Source organism: Callithrix jacchus, chromosome 2, assembly GCF_049354715.1.
Source record: "Callithrix jacchus isolate 240 chromosome 2, calJac240_pri, whole genome shotgun sequence".
NCBI lineage: Eukaryota > Metazoa > Chordata > Mammalia > Primates > Cebidae > Callithrix > Callithrix jacchus.
The window spans coordinates 20,389,309-20,413,049 of record NC_133503.1 but is presented as its reverse complement, the minus strand read 5'-3'; the positions used below and the strand labels follow the sequence as shown (position 1 = coordinate 20,413,049).

Genomic DNA, 23,741 nt, shown 5'->3' with positions numbered 1-23,741 from the left:
GACAGATGGAGCGCTGTGATGTGATTGTTTTAAGGACAGATTTCCATGAGGGGAAAGAGATGAGAGGCTCTGAGATGGGCTAAAGGCTTATATCCTACGTAAAAGTGGTGATGAAAGGAAGAGAGGATAGACTGAGCTTTCGAGGCAGGAAGAAGGAATTTTCCGTGATCTAAAAACCAATTACCGTGAGTGGGGAGTGTCTGATACTTTAATGATTCTGAGGTTGAATAAAGAGGGTTAATTGATGAGAAAGAAAAATACTGTCCACTAGGTGGGGATAGCAGTGCGTTGGCTGCTTTCCTAGCTGTCTCGTCTGCTAATGCATTTCCTTGAGCAATGGGATCTCACATCGTGCCCTTTACAGTGAACAACTCCGGCCTTAGCTGGGAGAAGGGCAGCTTTAAAGAGGGCCTTTATTAAAGAAGCACTGATAATGTAAGATCCTTGTGTTGTGAGAAAATCTCTTTCTTTCTTTTTTTTTTTGAGATGGAGTTTTGCTCTTGTTACCCAGGCTGGAGTGCAATGGCGCGATCTCGGCTCACTGCAACCTCCGCCTCCTGGGTCCAGGCAATTCTCCTGCCTCAGCCTCCTGAGTAGCTGGGATTACAGGCACACGCCACCATGCCCAGCTAATTTTTTGCATTTTTAGTAGAGACAGGGTTTCACCATGTTGACCAGGATGGTCTCGATCTCTTTGATCCACCCGCCTCGGCCTCCCAAAGTGCTGGGATTACAGGCATGAGCCACCACGCCCGGCTGAGAAAATCGCTTTCTGCCCATATGACAGCATGGCGATGGAGGATGTGGAAGGCATATTTGGAATCAGAATAGATATTTACTCTGAGCCTTTTGGCCAGGGTAAGAGCACGTGTGAGTGCTATTAATTCAGCCTGTTGAGAAGTAGTAGATGGAGGGAGAGTGGGAGCTTCAATGATAGAAGTATGGGAAACAATAGCATAGCCAGCCTTTCCTGGAGAGGACTGGTTAGGTTTGGAAGACCTGCCATCAATAAACCATGTGTGATCAGAGTCTGGAATAGAGGAAGAGAGATGTGGGGAAAAGGGAAACAACACTATGTACTAGGGAGATACAGTTATGTGGTGCAGGAGTAGCATTCATGTTTGGTATTAGGTGAGAGGGTGGATTAAATCGGGGCCATGTGCAGTAGTCACGATAAAGAGAAAGTGCAGAGTTTCAATAAAGAGAAAATAGAGTTGGACTAGACATGGGGCAGATAACAGATGTGGAAGATGAGAAGAGGATATTAAAGCCTGGAGATTGTGAGAAGTGTATAAGGTAAGTGAAGCGTAGCTTGTGATTTTTTTTTTTGAGATGGAGTTTCCCTCTTGTTACCCAGGCTGGAGTGCAACGGCACGATCTCGGCTCACCACAACCTCCGCCTCCTGGGTTCAGGCAATTCTCCTGCCTCAGCCTCCTGAGTAGCTGGGACTACAGGCACACGCCACCATGCCCAGCTAATTTTTTGCATTTTTAGTAGAGACGGGGTTTCACCATGTTGACCAGGATGGTCTCGATCTCCTGACCTCGTGATCCACCCGCCTCGGCCTCCCAAAGTGCTGGGAATACAGGCTTGAGCCACCGCACCCGGCCAGCTTGTGATTTTGAAAGCTTCCAGAATTAGAGCAGCAGCCGCGGTGGCCAGCAAACACTGGGGCCAGCCTAGGACAGTGAGGCCCAGTTGTCTAGAGAGGAAAGCGACAGGGTGCAGACCTGGCTCTTGTGTAAGAACTCCAACTGCATACCCCTGGATTTCAGCAGTGTATAATGAAAAAGATTGAGACAAACTGGGGAGGGCTAGAGTGGGGGCCATTTTTAGAGCTGTGTTTAAGGAATGAAAGGAGTGAGGAAAAGATTTAAAATAAATAGGATCGGATAAGTTTCCTTTGTGAGTTTATACAACGGCTTAGTTAGAATAGCAAAACCTGGTATCCAGGCGCAAGTAGCCAACCACACCCAGGAAGGAGAGAAGCTGTTGTTTGGTAGAGGGGATTGGGGTGTCAGAGATTAGCTGGACCCGATCACTAGGAAGAGCACAGGTGTTTTGTTGGAGGATGATGGCCAGAAGGTGTCCCTGGTTGAGCCTGGGTTCAAACTCGTCGTTGGTGGGCGGTCAAAGAGAGTGTCCTCTACGTTGACCTGCCACCAATATTGGCCATGAGCCTGGTGGGTGAATGACTACGGTGAACATCTCAATGATAGTCAAACCCCTGGGGAAACTGGGTCCCAGGATCTGTGACCTACGTAGGATTTTCCGGTCATGAACCTCACATAAGAACTTGGTTTACCTGATTTTCCTTGTCTTTGCGGTGGAAAAAGGACGAAACTGAAAGGCAGAGGAAGTGGAAACGAAAAGACAAAAGCATGGGAAAGCAAGGAGAGAGACTGCTTACCAAAATAGCCGGTGGTGTGTCTGCGGGCTGGTCTGATGACCCCAGGTCGGTAGATAGATCTCTTTATGAAGTTGGAACAGGGGGCTCATCTCCCGTGGGAGTTCCCCCGTCCCAGATTTCAGCACCAAATGTTATTCATATCCAATAGTACCGAATATTAAGTGCATTTAATAAAGAGATCTTTCAAACAGGTTTGTGTGGGCAACAAGGCCGTTTTATTTCTCACTTGGGTGCAAGCGGGACAAATCCGAAAAAGGAAAAGGCGAAGGGGGTAAGGTGGGAATTGGCTTTATAGGTTGGGGTAGTTTTTTGGGGGGCGGGGGTGTTACAGAGTAAGATCACAAGTTCAGTTGCAATGGCAGGGTTGGGCAAGAGGTATTTACATTATCATAAGAACAGTTAAGATGGCAAGGTTGGGTGAGGGGCTTGTTGGGGAAGCTCTGATGGGCCAATGGCAAACGCAGGCAGGGGATGGGAGCCATCAGCTGGGGCAGGCAGGACTTCAAGCTTTCAGACTCCAGGCTTGCATATGAGACCTGACATTTGGGCTCCAGGCTTACATATGGAGACCTGACAGGGTTGGCCTAAATTGCAGAAACAAACTTAAAAAGAACTGATGAGGCTGGGCACGGTGGCTCACGCCTATAATCCCAGCACTTTGGGAGGCCAAGGTGGGTGGATCACGAGGTGAACAGATCGAGACCATCCTGGTCAACAAGGTGAAACCCCATCTCTACAAAAAATACAAAAATTAGCTGGGCATGGTGGCAGGTGCCTGTAATCCCAGCTACTCAGGAGGCTGAGGCAGGAGAATTGCCAGAACCAGGAGGCGGAGGTTGCGGTGAGCCGAGATCGCGCCATTGCACTCCAGCCTGGGTAACAAGAGCGAAAACTCTGTCTCAAAAAAAAAAAAATAGTAAACATGCCGAGCTTCAAACATTCTCTTTTGTAACAACTCAACTCTCTGCCATTAAAGTTTGAAAACACCCATAAACAAAGGAATGGACGTACCTGTATTCTGATGTAACTTGATTTACAAAAACAGACAATAGCTGGACTGGATCCATAGGCCGTAGTTTGCTGGTCACTGGATGAGTTGATATAAAGACAAAGCCATGAAATAAAAATAGAATGCAAGCCACAGACATGACCCATCTATGTGATTTTAACAGTTTTTTAAAAGTAAAATTGATTATAAGAACATTTTATTAACTTAATATATACAAAATATTGTCAATTCAACATGTAAGCAATATGAAAAAAATGTATCCATGAAATAACTAGGTCTGTGAAATCCAGATTGTCTTTCAGATATCAGAATATCTGAGTTGAACTCATCACAATTTAAGAGCTCAGTCTCCACGTGACTGGAGTTACCATCCTGGACAGCACAATTCTAAGAGGTTCTTTTTTTTTTTTCTGAGACGGAGTCTTGTTCTGTCATCTAGGCTGGAGTGAAACTCTAGGCAAGAGCGAAACTCTGTCTCAAAAAAAAAAGTACAGTACACTTATTAAATCCTAGTCTCATCAGTTGTTTTTTTTTTGAGACGGAGTTTCGCTGTTGTTACCCAGACTGGAATGCAATGGCATGATCTCGGCTCACCGCAACCTCCGCCTCCTGGGTTCAGGCAATTCTCCTGCCTCAGCCTCCCGAGTAGCTGGGACTACAGGCACGTGCCACCATGCCCAGCTAATTTTTTGAATTTTTAGTAGGGACGGGGTTTCACCATGTTGACCAGGATGGTCTCGATCTCTTGACCTTGTGATCCACCCACCTTGGCCTCCCAAAGTGCTGGGATTACAGGCCTGAGCCACTGCGCCTGGCCATGTACTGTACTTTTTTTAAACATAAATTCTCTCTCCAGTTTCCAATTTTTACTAAAGACAAATCATGGTAAGACTGATTTATTATACTCGGCCTGATTATTTGTATAAAGTGCAATGAGAATAATTATTTTTTACATAAGCTCTTTCTAAATTGGCTTTGATGGACTTTGTTCCATAGAAGGAATCTCAGATAAGACTTTTTTAGAGCGAAGCCTGGCTGTAAATTTGTACCCTCACATACCTATGAGGGGATCCATGATAACTGGGGCTCCTGGACCTATAAGAAAGTGACATTCTTTACTTATCACAGGTCAGAAACCCTGTACAGTGACTGTTGTATACAAGTTCTGAGGCCAATTTCCCAAGAGGCTTTTATTGGCTTTACAAATCAAGTTTGATTCCTAAAAGTAAAACACACCATTCCAGTCAAACCGTGGGTAAAATAACCAGTGTTTGCACTTGTATCCTGATGCAAAAGGAAAGATTCTTATTACACTTATGGAAATAACTACAGTGTCATAAATTAAGAATATTCACAAATAGTTTCTGGAGAAATTAGGTATAGAGAAACAAATATGCTTCAAACGTTATTCACAGCAATATATTTTACTCAATTGCTATGAGCTACAAATAGCTCAAAAGATAAATTTCCTTAACTCTGAAAAACAAAACTAAGGATCAGCAGCATTTTAAGCAGTTAAAAAGATTGCTTTAGTCTTCTATTGGTTCAGCTAATTCAGTTAATGCCTGTTCTGCTTGATATTCATGAACATTTCAGCTTTCCATGAGAGTTTTGACATTGTTTTCCTTTATTTTAATGTCACAATTTCCAAAGTTATCAGAAACCTGCATTTAAGAACATCTGTTAGAGTTCTATAGTTGATTATAAACCACATTTTGAAGAGGATTAAAATAAGACAACAATTGTGTGTGGATGACAAAAGTCTTAGGATGGCCACTATTAAAGTCACAATTGATTAGGAAATTTAGTTCCTTCTGTGGCATATAATGATTTTATATAACAACTATAATTATTCATAATGTACACTAAGTCATATCAGAATTATAAGACTTTTAAAAATAATTTTGGATACTTACCAATAACACATTTATACAATTACAGCCCAAAGAAATCCAAACACCATTTTATATTTGATAATGCTTCCAGTATGATTTTTGTACCAAATAAGCCAAACATGACTGTTGCATTAGTGCATTATTGATGACAAACCCAATTCTTTATAAAACCTTTTAGACAAATCGGTTTGACTACAAAGTAAGATTTTCACAAACCTTTTATAACCCTTTACATATTTTTGTTTTTTTCCTTTAATTTTTACATATTTTTGTTAAAGAGCAAATCATAGCTGGTTTTTGCTCTTAAAAAAACTTGTGCTTTTATTCCAATGTTTTATTTATAGAAAAACTGAATACCCCTTTCACTTTAGCCGATATATTCGCACACAGAATCTCCTACAATTAATTTTTCACAAACTTTCCACAACTTGCTTAAACCTTCAGCTTCATTCTAACTTAAAATAATAATGTAGCCATTTAATCCAAGAAAGAAAATTTACATTTCCATGACTTCTAGTAATCTTTTACCAAAACACATTTCATTTTCCTTATACACCTTATGTGTAGAACTCTTCCTCAGTATTTCAGTTACATGTTACAATGTTAACATTTAGTGATTTTTTACTTTTGGTGAAGACCCTGGTTTGTAAGCATTTTAATTATGTACTAGGTGTGGAGCCTAGGACACAGACAGAAATGCAGATAAGGTCTGACTTTTTCCAGCATTGCTAGTGGGTATGGGTAACACCACATGTCCCCAGGCCTTATCTAGAATCTAATGTCGTCAAAGTAGGTAAATTGAGCAATTTTCTAAAGTAAAAGAAGCAGCTTATGACCATAAAGCATTTGGCAAACCTTGTAACTGACCTGCATAACTTAGACCAAATGTTTAAATTTTTAAGATATTTTAATTTTACCAATAATCTTTAAAACTGTCATTTCCCAAAGATTACTTAAGTCGGATGAACTAAATAAAACGCATTATACATTTAATTTTTCTCACAAAAATATGACGTAAGGGCTTACTATTTTTTAACCAATTAATCAAAGCTCTTTTATATATAAACATCACACACATGATATATACTCATACAGATAAAAGATAAAGGACTCATTTCCTAAGATGAGAATTAAACCCTGAACCCGGGCCACCACTATGAAAGAGAAAGCACAGCCAAATGGTTACAAGGTCAAGCTCCCAAGGACATACCAGACAAGAGGGAAACCTCATCCAGTTTTTTTTCGAGGACTTGCAGCAAAGTTTGTAATTGACCAGTTTGCTGGTCCATTTTGAACAGCAGGCTTATAGGTGTCCTAAGCCCATGTTCTATCCTAAGGTATCCTTCTTTATGACAGAACAATACCGAATGACAGACGAAACACTCCAGATTGGCTACAGTTTAAGACTAGCCTCTCAAATCCTTTCTTCCATTAGTCAAAACTTTGTAAGAAATAGTGATTTTTGCCATTCCTACAACCAGTTTGCACAGAGAGATGAAAGTATTGTCTGAGGCAGGGTGGGGAAGGGGAGGCGCTCAGGGAAGCCAGAGAAAGACCCACCCATTGCAGTGACAGTGCAAAATTCAGTCGGCTGCTTCTCGGTAGTGAAGGGATCTTTTCCAGTAGTTCTGTCAGTCTCAAGTTTCCCCTTTATGGGAGGAAAAAGCTCCTCATATCCATGATCCCGTACATGCCTAACCCTGTCACCCTCAGCTGTCAGCAAGGAGTACAAGGCAGATTATTTCAAGGAGAACAGAAGTTAACATTCCGTAGTGCCAAACTTGTTCTTAGCCGAAAGGGACTTTACGGAGAGTGGCTTTTCAACCCCTAAATCTTAGAAGGGACGCTAATCCTCCTAAGTCGGACCTCTAACCCAATCCCATTCCTTATCTGGGTATCCTACCACTTACCCAAAGTTGTCCAATCAGTGCTGCAGTCTACCTCCTTTGAGTCAGGGGTCTCCTCAGTAACATCCCTCTAGGGTTCACCTGCTTACAAACCAGGGTCTTCACCAAAAGTAAAAATCACCAGAAAGATGTTACCAGACCCCACCACTTACCCAAAGTTAGCCTTTGGGTCAGGGATTTTCACAGTATAGTCCATTCTGTAGTCGCCAAAAAGATATTACAGGATCCCACCACTTACTGGGGGCTTATGCACTATAATCCCATCTGGGTCACCAGAAAGATGTTACAGGAAAGGAATCCGGATTCAGACCCCAAGAGAGGGTTCTTGGATCTGGCACAAGAAAGAATTCAGGGCGAGTCCATAGAGTAAAGTGAAAGCAAGTTTATTAAGAAAGTAAAGGAATAAAAGAATGACTACTCAGCTTTTGCTTGTGCTCACAGTTCTCTTCCATTTAAATCTTAGTATAGTTGTTCTCAAAGTGTGTATGGGGACTGACACTTTCAGAGAGTTGGCTAGGTTAAAACTATTTTCATAATAATCCTAATGCAATATTTGCTCTTTTCATTTCATTCTCTTGTGAGTATAATGTCAGGGAAATATAATTTTTTCCCATGAAAATGTGTTACCACATAATGGTTTTATTGTCGATATCTTAAATGAGTTGATAACTGTTTTTAAAATTTGTTTTCATTTACAACATGGTAAATATTGAGAGCTAAAATCCACATGAACAAAAGCAATTTTGGGATCTTCAATAGTTTTTAGGAGTATAAAAAGTTCTTGAGATAAACGTTTGAAAACCGTTGCCCTTATCTGCCAAGTACAGGAACTCCTACTTACCACATTTGTTATCAGAGGATTAGACAATGAATTGAAGTTAGTCTTCTTTGAGTAATAACTTGTCTTAATTGCAAAAATAATCTCCTTCAAGATAAACTATAGCTTTTGGCCAGAATGTCATTTAGAAATGCAGCAAGTGTTAATACAGGATTTCTATTTGTTTTTCTTGGTGATGTGTAATGGAAATAAACACAATCCTAGTAAAAGGAGAGGCATAAATGTGGAAAGGATTTGGAACAGTGTCTAGCATAAGAATAAGCCCTTAACACAGGTAGTGATTATTACCCTTTCACAGTCGCTATTCATTTATTCAAGTATTTATTGAGTACCATATGCCAGGCTAAATGGTCTGTATTGGGGATTCAGTAATGGGCAAAACACAAACAATTCTGCCTTCAAGGACTTTATAGTCAAGTGGGAGAGGCAGTTGAATCATGACATAAAAATTCTAATTCCAAATTGTGATAAGCAAACGAAGTGATAGACGAAGATTTCACCTGATTTTTTTTTTTTTTTTTGAGACGGAGTTTCGCTCTTGTTACCCAGGCTGGAGTGCAATGGCGCAATCTCGGCTCACCGCAACCTCCGCCCCCTGGGTTCAGGCAATTCTCCTGCCTCAGCCTCCTGAGTAGCTGGGATTACAGGCACGCGCCACCGTGCCCAGCTAATTTTTTGTAATTTTTAGTAGAGACGGGGTTTCACCATGTTGACCAGGATGGTCTCGATCTGTTGACCTCGTGATCCACCCGCCTCGGCCTCCCAAAGTGCTGGGATTACAGGCTTGAGCCACCGCGCCCGGCCTCACCTGATTTTCAGTCAGTAAAAGCTTCTCTGAAAGCCCACTTGAGTTGCAATTTGGAAAACAGGCAGGAGGAATTAAGGAGACACAAAAGAAAGAGTAGCATGCTAAGCCTGTTTAAACACACTGCAGTAGAAAGAGAATGATGAGGGGGCCAATGCAGCTGAAACCTAAAGAGTCAGGGCCAGAGTGGTAACTGTTTAATGGCAAAAACCACAACTACTTTTGCACCAACCTAATAGTAGTACATTAGAGCCCAAGCCATTGGGGGGATTTTTAAGGCTTTGCCAAGAATTTTAGATTTTTATCACATGATCAGTGGAGAGCCATGGAAAGCTTTAGGAAAAGTGTGACAACCTTAGATTTGTGTTTTCAAAAGATCACTGGTACTGGGGTGTAGTGCAGGGGTCACAAGCAGGGAGACTATTTACAGGGCTATGGCAGTATCCCAGTGAAAGATGGTGGGAGTCTGGAACAGTAGAGACAGAAAGAAGTGGATGAATTTGGGACGTATAATATTTCGGAAGCAGGGCCACAGGGCCTGGTGATTAATTGAAACTTTAGCAGAAGAATCACACAAAGTCGAAGACCCTCCCCAGCAAAATCAGCTAATGGGTTATTGATAAGTTGCAAAATCTTCCCCATTCTCCCTTGGCAAAGATTCAAAAGCCCTGGTGATGCTTAGGGCAGACAGTGTACTCAGTCCACACAAAGTGCGTGCACAAGGCCGCACCCAAGACTTTATTCCCTGCACGTCAGCGGCAGGGAAGCGCAAGGTTTCCTGGGCAACGCCATTGTCACAGCTCCGAGGAGGCGGGGTTGATAGCTAAGGACAACGGCCAGAAGAGAACTCCGGAAGAGAGGGAGAGTCAGAGCAGGAGGAAAAATGGACAACACGCGCTGCGGCTCCCGCCATTGCGGGTGATTCGAGGACTCAGCACCAGGCGAGAATAGGGACCGGGAAGAGCCAGAAAACCCCGCCTGTGATTGGCCATCCCGGGGTATCTGTCGTTTGTGATTGGGTGGAGCCGAGACAAAGAGCTGCGTTTTGAACCGCGTAGGGTTCTGGGTAGCAAAGGCCTTCGAAGGGTCTTAACCGAAAGGTAGAGTGGGAAGGTCGCCAACAAACGGCTGAGCTCACAATCCCGGCCGGGCTAGGCCGGGGTGTCCCCCTGCCCCATGGAGAGAGCCAGGCCGGAGCCGCCGCCTCAGCCGCGCCAACTGCCGCGGGTCCCTCTACCGCGTCCGTTGCGTCCCGCTCCGCCCCCGCTGCCGGTCGAGGGCGCCTCCTTTTGGGCAGCGGCCGGGGAGCCCCCTCCGTCGCCGCCCACACCGGGCGTGGCAGCCATTGCGACACTGGCTTCCTCGTGCGGGGAGGCGGCGCGGCGGCTGGTGCAGGTGAACCCGGAGCAGGTGTTGCTGTTACCACAGCCTCAGGCCGGGGACGAAGACGGCGCCGCCTCGCCCGCGCAGGCGCGGGTGCTGCAGTTCAGGCCCGACCTGCTGCTCCTGCCGTCGCCGGCCGCGTCCGAGGGCGCCCCCTTCAGGCCCGAGTTGCACCCGGTGCAGCCGCGGGTGCTCCATGTCAAGGCCGAGAAGCAGGAGCTGGGGCCTGGCCTGGATCCGTCGGTGGGGCCTCAAGGGGCGGTGGAGACCGGCCCTAGAGCCTCCAGGGCGGTCAAGGTGGAAGGCCGTGGGCCCGCCCTCGACTACTTGCGAAGGAACGAGAAGGGCAAGCTGGAGACGGAGGCGGTCGTGCGGGACGCGATGCAAGGCAGGGAAAGCAAAAGCCCAGTGGCCACCCTAGGTGTGATCAAAACCGAGGAACCGGAGAGACTCCTGGAGGACTGCAGGCTCCGCGCCGAGCCCGCGTCTGATGACCTGGTTCATGGCAGCGCGGAGGTCATCCTGGCCCCGCCGTCCGGTGCCTTTGGGCCGCACCAACAAGACCTGAGGATCCCTTTGACTCTCCACACCATTTCCCCTGGGGCTCGGATCCAGTTCCAGGGAGCTCCGCCTTCAGAGCTGATAAGATTGACCAAGGTCCCCCTGACACCAGTGCCTATTAAAATGCAGTCCTTACTGGAGCCTTCTGTAAAAATTGATACCAAAGATGTCCCGCTCACCGTGCTGCCCTCAGATGCAGGTATTACACAGCAGGGGAGTCTGATTTTGAAAACTGCGCCTGTGTTGCCACATAGCTGATAATGTCAGCCGTTCTCAAGTCTAAACTACAAAAGTAAAGCCATCAAACGGATTCTTTTCAGGGCAGAGTCTGTACAGGTGTCACTTCTGATCGACTTGTACATGTAGCAGTAAAATAGACGAACACCTTCAAGATTCTCAAGTATTTTTTTTTTTTTTTTTTTTTGAGACGGAGTTTCGCTCTTGTTACCCAGGCTGGAGTGCAATGGCGCGATCTCGGCCCACCGCAACCTCCGCCCCCTGGGTTCAGGCAATTCTCCTGCCTCAGCCTCCCGAGTAGCTGGGATTACAGGCACACGCCACCGTGCCCAGCTAATTTTTTGTAATTTTTAGTAGAGACGGGGTTTCACCATGTTGACCAGGATGGTCTCGATCTGTTGACCTCGTGATCCACCTGCCTCGGCCTCCCAAAGTGCTGGGACTACAGGCTTGAGCCACCGCGCCCGGCCTCAAATATTTTTTTAAAAATCTATTTTAAGGCCCGTTTAGATAGGACGAATTTGTTGTACACAAAAATAGAAGTATTCTTGCTAGACAACACAGAGCCCTCAGTTTATATGCTACAAATAAGATTAAACATACTGTATTATAGTAGCTCACTACTTTTATATGTATCAAGATATAGAAGAAATAATGATGTTTAATGAAAAAAGTGATAATTAAACTGGAAAGTTTATACCAATTATAGAGGCTATCTTTAGAAATGAACAATCAACATTCTAGCAGAAAACAATATGTGATTCAACGTAATATTTTAGTGTTTATTCCTCTGAAAGGTAAGAACTTATAGAAATATTGAAAAGAATACGGTAGAATGAGCTATAAAAAAATGTTTTTAAAGAAATGACCAGTTATAGCGGTAACAAGTACCAATAGATGTTTTTATTTCTATCCAGTATTTCCAAATATATTGTTAGTAAATTCTTATTTTAAGATTTAGTTCACACAGGATGCTTTGCCAGTGCACATCTTGGAAAGTCATATTCATCTTTGGTTCATATTTTCATTAACTTTGTTTTTTTTAAATTTTATTTGTTGATTCTTCCCCTCCACTCTACCCTGTTGCTTTTATCTTTAGTATTTTTTAGACCTTATTTTCATTTTCTAAGGGAAAGAAAGGGAAAGCTTTCTTTATACTACGTATTTCATCCTTAGTATTTTCAAGAAATTTTTTATATTTAGTAATCCTAAAATAATATAATAAATGTGTGGACAGTTTTGATAAACTACATGAGAGATGAATTTAGATAACTTCCTTTGTTGAAATTTCAACTGGCTCTATGACTTTTTTTTTTTTAATTTTATCTTATCAAAAAGAGATGCTGGTATTGAACTCCTGGGCTGAAGCAGTCCTTCGCCTCAGCCTCCCAAAATACTGGGATAACAGGTGTGAGCCATTGCACCTGCCTTCTGTGACTTTCAAAAAATTACTAATATTATTGTGAGATGGAGTCTCACTCTGTTGTCCAGGTTGGAGTGCAGTGGCATAATCTCAGCTCACTGCAACCTCCGCCTCCCAGGTTGAAGCAATTCTCATGCCTTAGCCTCACGAGTAGCTGGGACTATAGGCATGAACCACGATACATGGCTAATTTTTGTATTTTTAGCAGAGATGGGGTTCCATCATGTCGGCCAGGCTGGTCTCCCAACTCCTTACCTCAGGTGATCCACCTGCTTTGGCCTCACAAAGTGCTGGGATTACAGGTGTAAGCACCGTAATGGGCCCAAAAAATTATTTTTATTATTTTCTCTAATTTTTCTCCCAGGACACAGGACAATTATCCATGTATGGTGGTTCATGCCTGTAGTCCCAGCTACTCGTGAGGACTAGTGTTGATGATTCAATGTGGTAGGAGCTTCACCTTCATAGTAAAATACAACTAATATAGTACTACAATATTATACATATTTTTGCTTGAAAGGACACTGGAGCAGCATGTAGATGAGTTGCTGTGAACATTTTTAGAGAACCTCTACCTAGCTAAGATTATAGTGATGAGTAAGTCACGCATGGTTCCTGTTCCTTAATGAAATATTTTTATTGGGAAATGAACCAAATGTTAATTATTGTTAGAGATATTAATAATACAGGTCAAAGAAGTAATAAGCCAGCAATTTACTGTCTTCAACATGATTATTTCCTCAATATCTTAAACAATATCATTCTCTTTGAGGAAAAGAAGTCATTCTAAAGTACGGTTCAGAATGGCAAGTTCAGGGGTTGTAAGCAATGTTGGAATACTGGCAGGTTTTTTGGTTATAGAAGTGTACATTTTCTCCAGATATTTCAAAAATAAGTATAGATGGAGGCATACTTCACCTTAAAATTGTGTGTGTATGTCTCATTAATTTAGTCTCTTAATTTTTGTCATGTAGGCATACCAGATACTCCCTTCAGTAAGGACAGAAATGGTCATGTGAAGCGACCCATGAATGCATTTATGGTTTGGGCAAGGATCCACCGACCAGCACTAGCCAAAGCCAACCCAGCAGCCAACAATGCAGAAATCAGTGTCCAGCTCGGGTTAGAGTGGAACAAACTTAGTGAAGAACAAAAGAAACCCTATTACGATGAAGCACAAAAGATTAAAGAAAAGCACAGAGAGGAATTTCCTGGTAATCAAATGAAATAATGCCTCTTCTTTTAAATGAATTTATTTAGTTAAAGATTAGGTTAGGTTGAGATTGAAAGACAAAAATGTATAGGTTTTTTTGAATATGTCCAACAAAGGAATAATGAATATTATAACAATGATTGAAATGACACTGGGCATGAGTTTCCTTAAATAGAACTAAGCAAAGGGATATCTGATTTCATATCCACCAACCCATACAAATCAGAAGACATGCAGTTTTATTTTGTGGTTTGACTTAGATAGATATAAATTTAATGAAGATATAAATTTAATGAAAGTACATCTCCAAAGTTTTAGGCTATAATTTTTCAAGTAAACTATAGAAATGTTAAAATGATAGCAACAGGAAAAAAATGCAGTACACACTTAAGGAGAATGAGGGAGTATTACCATATTCCATTTTAACATATGATTGTTAGAACATAGTCCTGTCTTCTGATTGGTAGATTTAACCCCATCATGATACAGTGTGAAATGAGTCCGATTTGTCCCCAGCAGTGAGAACATTGGAATTAGGTTTGGGAAAATGCACTGTGTATGGCCAGCATGACTGTGCAAGGTGGGACAAACATTTTTTTCTGAAATATTGGCAGAGAGGTTCTGGGAACGATGGTCAGAGGCAGCAACTATAGGGAACCAGTGATTGTTACACAGTGGCTGCAAATGCCATAGTTCCACTGTTCTGACTTTGGAAGAAACTGAGTTATTTGTGGACTTGGAGATTGCTGAGTCTAGGAGAGTGACTCTTCTTGAACTAGGCATAAAAATAGTGACTGATCATTACTGATTATTGTATTGTAAGATACAATAATCACTTTCTATAAGTGTAAATAATCCTCACTTTCTGTAAGATACAATTGAATATATCAATTGTATCTTTCAGAAAGTGAGGAAACAGGATATAAATAATGTCATAGTGAGGCATTGTTTCATAAGGTAGAGGAAAAGCTTTGGGATTCAAGTATATCGGTTTTGATGTTGACTCTACTACAGATTCGTTCTGTGTCATTGGTTATAAAACATTTGACCCTCTTCCTTTCAATTAGGAGTTATAACACTGGCCACTAGTCAGGAGCTATTTGGATATGTATGTTAAAATATACAGTGGAGCAGTCATTTACTGAAATAGTATCCCAGAGTTGGAAAAGATACTTTAGACAGTAATTTATTTTTAAAAACTTTAAAGTGCTTTGCATTTTAATATGAAAAAATATTTAAAGGCTAAATAGAGTCTATACATTTAAACGTATTTTATCTTCTATAGGTTGGGTTTATCAGCCTCGTCCAGGGAAGCGAAAACGCTTCCCTCTAAGTGTTTCCAATGTATTTTCTGGTACCACACAGAATATCATCACTACAAATCCTTCAACAGTTTTTCCTTATCGCTCACCTACATACTCTGTGGTAATTCCCAGCCTGCAGAATCCCATCACTCGTCCAGTTGGTGAGTTAGTTTTATTGTAGATGACTATTTTTTAAATAGCTGCAAGAAAATTTTACCTCAACTTGAAGTTTTCTTTCTGTTAGTCTTAAGAATTTGGAACAACTGATGCTGGAGAGGATGTGGAGAAATAGGAACACTTTTATACTGCTGGTGGGAGTGTAAATTAGTTCAACCATTGTGGAAGACAGTGTGGCGATTCCTCAAGGACCTAGAAATAGAAATTCCATTTGACCCAGCAATCCCATTACTGGGTATATATCCAAAGGATTATAAATCGTTCTACTATAAGGACACATGCACACAAATGTTCATTGCAGCACAGTTTACAATAGCAAAGACCTGGAACCAACCCAAATGCCCATCGATGATAGACTGGACTGGGAAAATGTGGCACATATGGCACACCATGGAATATTATGCAGCCATCAAAAACAAAGAGTTCATGTCCTTTGTAGGGACATGGATGAACCTGGAAACCATCATTCTCAGCAAACTGACACAAGAACAGAAAATCAAACACTGCATGTTCTCACTCATAGGTGGGTGTTGAACAATGAGAACACATGGACACAAGGAGGGGAGCACCACACACTGGGGTCTATTGGGGGGATTAGGGGAGGGACAGCCGGGGGTGGGAAGTTGGGGAGAGATAGCATGGGGAGAAATGCCAGATATAGGTGAAGGGAATGAAGGCAGCAAATCACACTGCCACGTGTGTACCTATGCAACAGTCTTGCATGTTCTTCACATGTACACCAGAACCTAAAATGCAATTAAAAAAAAAAAAGAATTTGGAACAACAATATTAAGAAAAAAATCAAGAAGAGGGAAAGAGAACATTAGGAGAAAAAAAATTTCAGTAGATATCAAAACACTTCGTTTTTCAGAGTAGCAAATAATCCATGTATAAAACCTCAGACTTTTTAGGGAAATCAGGATGAGCCCGTAGATTAGGCAGATAATGCAGGATATGACTGAGGTAATTCAATAGGAAAAAGGAGAGTCTTTTTACTATCTGTATAAAAGAATGCCTTGCTAATGGGGTATGAGGCATCCTGTCCTGGAACTTAGTGATGATGCTGATTTGTTGAGACCATTCTCTGCTGCTCTAGAAAAGCAATGGAAGTAATCTATTTTCTACCAAATATTTGTTTGGTTCATTATATTAATCTAAATGTCTCCTCTGAGTTCTTTAGAGTCTTCTTGTTGATTTTAAAAACAAAAAATTGAGAACCTAATATCTTAATAACTTGTTATAAGTCTATCCATCATTGGTTTGTTTTTCCAGAACATATTTTAACCATCTTTTAAGGAAAGCTTTATACATTCACTACTTCCTATAACTTTTTTTTGTTTGTTTTTGAGACAGGGTCTCACTCTCTCACCCAGGCTGTAGTGCAGTGGCAGGATCACAGATGACTGCAGCCTTGCCCTCCTGGGCTCAAGGATTCTCCCACCTCAGGCTCCCTAGTTGCTAGAGCTACAGGTGCACACCACCATGACCAGCTAATTTTTTGTATTTTTTATAGAAACAGAGTTTTGCAATGTTACCCATGCTGGTGTCAAATCCTAGGCTCAAGTGATCCACCTGCCTCGACCTCCCAAAGGACTATAAGTGTGAGCCACCACACCCAGTCCACTTTCTTAAAACTACTAAGACTGCTTAAACATACTGCTTTTCCTAGTTTTTTTTTTTTTCCTTAAAACCTTCTAGTAATAAAGCCACCCCTATGAATTGAGAGTTTTAGATATCTTGGAAACTGAGTTATTAGAATCGTAGACATTTTCAGTTTTTTTTAAATGTATCATTTTAGCAATTGATAGCAACAAGCTATATTCCAGATGTTTAGATTCAAGAGAGCGAGGCAGAGAGCTGATCCTATAGCCCTGTTCTCTCCTAGCACAGTCAAGCCCTCTCAGCCTTCACTATTTGGTAGTGACTTATTTAATCTTGTATTTCAACCCAGTCTTAAGTATAACTTTGTCTGCTTTCCTTGCTTTTCTGTTATGCTATTTGTTTATTTGTTTATTTATTCAGAGGCAGAGTCTTGCCCAGGATGGAGTGTAGTGGTGCAATCTTTGCTTACTGCAGCCTCTGCCTCCTGGGTTCAACAATTCTCCCACCTCAGCCTCCAAGTAGCTGGGACTACAGGGGCATGCCACCATGCCCATCTTATTTTTGTATTTTTGGTCGAGACAGGGTTCCACCATGTTAGCCAGGCTCATCTTGAACTCCTGGCCTCAAGTGATCCACCCATCTTGGCCTCCCAAAGTGCTGGGATTACAGGCTTGAGCCACCGCACCTGGCTGGTTTTTCTTTTTTTTATTGGACAGCTATCCATAGTAAACTTTGTGATTTTGCGGCACATTTCTTTCTTCTGTGTTTTTAGCATTGCCTTGTAAAATAATCTCCATTTTTCTATGAACTTTTTATTTTAGTTAATCTCTATCAGCCTTTTTTCCCTAGCCAGTATCAATATTCCAAAAATTGAATAAACCCAGGGTAGATTTTTTGACTTTCTCTTTAGCCAGGGTCATAAATTTAAATATGTTGTGATTTCTACTGCATAATATTTCACACACTGAATTCTTTGATTTATAGATATTTCTCCATTGGATTGGATATTTTCCATTGATTGGATGTTTCTCCTTTATTTGGCTCTCAACCAAGTTTCTTCCTTTCCCTTTCTTTCCTCCCTTCCCCTCCCTTCTCCTGTCCTCCCTTCCCTTCCCAAGGAGGGTTATATGCATAATTCATGGGGTAGGTGAGCATCATTGCATATGCAGGGTGGAGTGCAGGGTGTGCAGATATAGTAAGGAATCATGCTAACTCATATGTTGATCATGATCAGAAAATCTCCCTGGGTAGAGATTTTAGTATTTCAGCCCTAGAGATTTTAGTATTACAATCCTAGGTGGGTATGGTATCAGTCGTGGTGGTGCTACACGTTCTGGGTGGTGCGCATGTGTGGAAAAATACATAAGTGAAGGTGAGCTGAGTCCCCCTCCCCACCCTATCTGACTATAACATGGTAGTCTGGAATGCTCTTCAGATATTTGATTACATGTCTTTGATGCCAGTTATGCCAGCATCCTCATTTTATGTGAGTCTTCCTATTCATTTAAAGGTTTTGGAACTTTTTTTTTTTTGAGACGGAGTTTCACTCTTGTCACCCAGGCTGGAGTGCAATGGAACGATCTCAGCTCACCGCAACCTCCGCCTCCTGGGTTCAGGCAATTCTCCTGCCTCAGCCTCCTGAGTAGCTGGGATTACAGGCACGTGCCATCATGCCTAGCTAGTTTTTTGTATTTTTAGTAGAGACGGGGTTTCACCATGTTGACCAGGATGGTCTCAATCTCTTGACTTTGTGATCCACCTGCCTCGGCCTCCCAAAGTGCTGGGAAATAGTATTTCTTTTATATCTGTCACAAATGGTTGACTTGTAGCAAGCCCTGTTCTCACTTGAAAATTTCCTTTCATGTTCACATTAAATATAATAGAGTGAAATAATTTTAAGTTTTTTTTAACTAAAAAAATTAAATGTCATTTATAATTTAGTTTAATATAGGGAAGTTTATAAAATAAAAAATGGCCCATACTGCTACTCTGAAATCCCTAATATTAAAAATAAGATTAGGCTGGCCTTGGTGGCTCACGCCTGTAATCTCAGCACTTTGGGAGGCCGAGGCAGGCAGATCACAAGGTCGGGAGATGGAGATCATCCTGGCCAACATGGTGAAACCCCGTCTCTACTAAAAATACAAAAATTAGCTGGGCATGGTGGTGCGTGCCTGTAATCCCAGCTACTCTGGAGGCTGAGGCAGGAGAATTGCATGAACCCAGGAGGCGGAGGTTGCAGTGAGCTGAGATTGCGCCACTGCACTCCAGCCTGGCGCCTGGCAACAGAACGAGACTCTGTCAAAAAAAAAAAAAAAAAAAAAAGATTAACATATAGATAAGTAGAACATTCAAATAGTACCAGTAGGTATAAAATGAAAGTCTAGCTTTTCCTCATGCCCCACCGACCTATCCCCTCTTAGATCATAGCTCCTTAAAGGTAACTAATGTCAATAGCTTCATATTATTATTTTTAAAATTTGTATGTGCATACTAGCATTTATGTGTGTTCAGTCTTCTATCAATCAACAATTTTATTCATTTGTTTATTCATCTAAAAATATTCATTGAGGGCCTCTTTTGTGGCAGGCAGAATGTTTTGCCCTGGGGATGTAGCAGCAAACAAAACAGAAAACATCGCTCCTCTCATGGCACTTAGAATCTAGTTGGGAAACAGAGACAAAAAATGTAAATAAACAAGAAAACAAAATAACTTCAGTTTGTTCAAAATGCTGCAAAGGAAACAGTGGTTTGATATTATGATGCAGTTAGGTAAGGTGGTTGATGAAGGCCTCTGCTTATACAATTCATTAAACTTTACTGAAAGAAGAAAAACATGGAATGACTCCGTTAATTTTTGATTTATGCTATTTTTATTTCTAAAGGTGAAACCTCACCTACCATCCAACTGCCCACACCTGCAGTCCAGCGCCCAAGCCCTGTCACACTTTTCCAGCCCAGCATCTCCAGTGCTGCTCAGGTGGCCGTCCAAGAGGATCCAAGTCTGCCTCTGCACCCAGCACTCCCACCCCAACGATTTGCTGGGCCTTCCCAAACTGATACCCTTCGGCTGCATTCTGAAGCCACTCACACTGTGAAGCGACCCACCCCTGTCTCTCTAGAGAATCCCAACAGGATTTCAACTAGTGCAAGTACTGCCCATGCCAGATTTGCAACTTCGACCATCCAACCTCCTAAGGAGTATTCCAGCGTTTCTGCTTGCCCAAGAAGTGCTCCGATCCCCCAGGCTCCTCCCATTCCACACCCACATGTCTACCAGCCCCCTCCCCTGGGCCATCCAGCCACACTGTTTGGGACACCACCAAGATTCTCTTTTCATCACCCTTACTTTCTACCGGGACCTCACTACTTCCCATCAAGGTAAATTAACATTTTTTTTCCTTTTACCTAAACATTCAGCTAATGAATTTTTACCTCTGACAACATTTAAAAAAAAATACTGAAAAGGGCACTTCTTGAATTCTGCTGAATAGGAGCCAAGCAGTTAACATAAATAGATGAAGAGGGCCAGGTGAAGGGGGTGGAGGCAGTGAGTGCCTGCTGTAACTCAACTCCAGCTGACTCTTGTTATGTAAGAAAATAGGCTTCAGGCTGGGTGCAGCGGCTCACACCTATAATTCCAGCACTTTGGGAGGCCGAGGTGGTTGGGTAACTTGAGGTCAGAAGTTCGAGACCAGCCTGGCCAACATGATGAAACCCCATCTCTACTAAGAATACAAAAAATTAGCCAGATGTGGTGGCATGTACCTGTGATCCCAGCTACTCGGGAGACTGAGGCAGGAGAATCACTTGAACCCAGGAGGAGGCAAAGGTTGCAGTGAGATCATACCACTGCACTCCAGCCTGGGTGACCATCACACAAAAAAATTATATATATATGGGCTTCAGTATTGTCAGATATAATTTTTCATGCAAAATAACTGTAAGGGACCTTAAGATCATTTAGTCAAAAGTATAGAGGCGTGCTGATTGTATAGAGGAGATGCTTTTCCAACTTTAATGTGCATATAAATCATGCTAGAAATTCTGCGTTTCTAGCAAGCTCCCAAGTGATTGCCAATTCTGCTGGTTTATGGACCACACTTTGAATAGCAAGGGTATAGAAGAGAGCATTTGGTCTAAGTGAAAAGTAAAAAATTTCCCATGTAAGTTACCAATAAAGAAATTGATTTTCATAGGGAGATATCTTAGGAAAACAATGTATAACTTTATTTTGGAATGATAGAAATTTATCTCCCTTGGAAGTATTCTGATAGAGTGGTATTAGCCTCTACTTTTCTTTTTATTTATTATTTATTTATTTTTATTTTTAAAGATGGGGTTTCACCATGATGGCCAGGCTGGTCTTGAACTCCTGACCTCAGGTGATCCACCACCTCGGCCTCCCAAAGTGCTAGGATTACAAGTGTAAGCCACCTTGCCCGGCCCTAGCCTCTACTTTTCAATTACTGTTAAACAGGTAGACAAAGATGGTTTATGTTGAGATTATTCTTACTTAGCAAGTAAATCTTCTTTTCACTAGGGTATACCTACACCTCAGTAGAAACAACTTTTGAGGTATTTATTATGTTGCTTCAATTTATAATGGGATTACTTGCTTTTGGATCCTTAGCTCAGGACTGGAAGAAAGTGGAACCAGAGGATTAGATCAGGAGAAAGGGAAATGTCTTGTTATCTAGGGTTTGTTTTGTTTTGTTTTATGTAGAATCTTTTTATCTTTTGCAGCCTTAGTAAATATTTTAGTTCGAGGGATCAAACCTCAAGAGACTTTTAATTTAAGGCCAGGGGAGTTGATAATCTCTTCTCATTGCTATCTGCTAGGATCTAGGATTTTACAGGAATTTTGCATAATTTTACAGAATGTTTTCTAGATATAAGAAGGATATAAAGGATGTAGTTGGAATTTAATAACTGGGTAAAACGCTTGACCTTAGAACCTTGAGGCCTATAACAAAAATTGTGGAAATTGTATCTGTTACATAATTAATTTTGTAATATGGGAAATGTTTGGACCCTGTTTACTCACAGGATAGGTGAGGTGAAAAAGAGTCAATTACAATGGACTATGTGCCACAATCTCACTCTAGCTGTTACTGGTTTTTTTGTCTGTTGTATTTTTCTTCTTTTTAGTGTTTTGAGAGCTAAGAATTTTTACATGCAGTTCTTATAAAAAATCCTGTGACTTGCGTATAATATTTCCCTACTTTTTCAGTTATATAAATGGATTAATAAATAGCCTCATCAAGGTTATACAGTGGGAAAGCCAATAGTCAAATTCAGGTTTGTTTGATTTTGAATTTCATATTTGCCATTTTGTTATTGTTGAGACAGAGTCTTCTCTGTCGCCAGGCTGGAGTTCAGTGGCGCAATCTTGGCTCACTGCATCCTCTGCCTCTTGGGTTCAAGCAATTCCCCTGCCTCAGCCTCCCGAGTAGCCGGGACTACAGGTGCATGCCACAGCGTCCGGCTAACTCTTTGTATTTTAACAGAGATGAGTTTTCACAGTGTGGGCCAGGATGGTCTTGATCTCCTGATTTTGTGATCCGCCTGCCTTGGCCTCCCAAAGTGCTGGGATTACAGGCTTGAGCCACTGCATCCAGCCATATTGGTCTTTTTTTCTACATCAGTAAGATTTCTCATTATAATGGTTTCTCTTGATTGGCAGCTGTTAGTTGCTAGCAGAGAATCATATGGAAAAAATATACCTTCGAATAAAAAATTTACATGGTCAAGTAGAGGTTGGGGCAGGTAATGTTTCCTAAATATTACATAGATTAAATCATAAAAGTGTACCTTACTTATTCATGACAAGGCTTGTAAGATTTGGTTATTAATGTATAAATTATCTGACACACTTTTAAGTTAAGGAACGTTTTAAAAGGAAGCTCTTGAGAGTAAATTCTTTTTTTGTTTGTTTTTTTTTTTAAGACAGAGTCTCACTCTGTCTCCCAGGCTGGAATGTGTAGTGCAGTGGCATGATCTTGACTCACAGCAACCTCCTGAGGACAAGTAATTCTCCTGTCTCAGTCTCCCAATAGCCGGGACTACAGGTGCAGAGGAGATTTTTGTATTTGTATCTGGTTAATTTTTGTACTTTTAGTGGAGACAGGGTTTCACCATATTGGTCAGGTTGGTCTTGAACTCATGACCTCAGGTGCTGCCTCAGCTTCCCAAAGTGCTGGGATTACAGGCATAAGCCACTGTGTTCAGCTGAAAGTAAGTTCTCAGAAGTCAGAAACTATCTTTTTTTTTGTTATTACTGTTATTGCTAATTAACAGTAATGCTTTGGAAGAACCAAATGAAGTGAATAAGTAGTTATTATACTGAATTTTTATTTCTTTTTTTTTTTTGGAAAGGAAAAAAAATTGTCTTTAGAAACAACATGAACATATGCATACAAAATCCAACAAATCTACAAAAAACTAATGTATACTAACAAATGCTAATCACAGGCTACTTAGAGGTGTGATGGGAGGGAGGACTTACAAGGAGCCTCAATGAAACCTTTGGGGGTGATGGATATACCCACTGTCTTGATTGTGGTGACAGTTATATAAGTGTATGCCTATGTCAAAACTTGTCAAACTGCATGTTTGAAATATATACAGTTTTTCATTATGCCAAAAGCCACTAAAAATATTATTCACAATAGCATCAAATAACATGTTTATAAATATATTTGACAAAAGACATGACAGCCCTCTACCTTGACAAGTATAAAAATAAAATACTGCTGGGACATTAAAGACCTAAATAAAATGAGGAAGAATACCATGTTCATGGATTAAGACTCAATATTGTCAAGATGTCAGTTCTCTCCAAATTGATCCACAGATTTAATTCAAAGTCAAAAATCCCAAGATGCTGTCTTATAGAAACTGGTAAACTGATTCTAAAATTTATGAATATGCAAAGGACCTATAAAAGCCAAAATTTTCCTCAGCATTTGGAGCA

The 23,741-nt window shown here is 41.4% G+C and overlaps 1 protein-coding gene across 3 annotated transcripts in view; it reads left to right on the top strand.

The window, feature by feature from the left end:
* The window catches only part of SOX30 (SRY-box transcription factor 30), an 80,782-nt gene that overhangs the window by 44,162 nt on the left and 12,879 nt on the right, over window positions 1-23,741 (top strand). Inside the window, exons 1-4 of one of the 3 annotated variants that reach the window (XM_035283430.3) lie at window positions 9,718-11,008; window positions 13,444-13,683; window positions 14,968-15,147; window positions 19,651-20,146. In XM_035283430.3, the coding sequence (XP_035139321.3) occupies window positions 10,042-11,008; window positions 13,444-13,683; window positions 14,968-15,147; window positions 19,651-20,146 (1,883 nt within the window). In that variant the 5' untranslated portion in view covers window positions 9,718-10,041. Of the gene's footprint in view, window positions 1-9,717; window positions 11,009-13,443; window positions 13,684-14,967; window positions 15,148-19,650; window positions 20,147-23,741 lie in introns of those variants that run through there. The other 2 variants (XM_035283443.3, XM_035283435.3) reach the window with 2 other exon arrangements.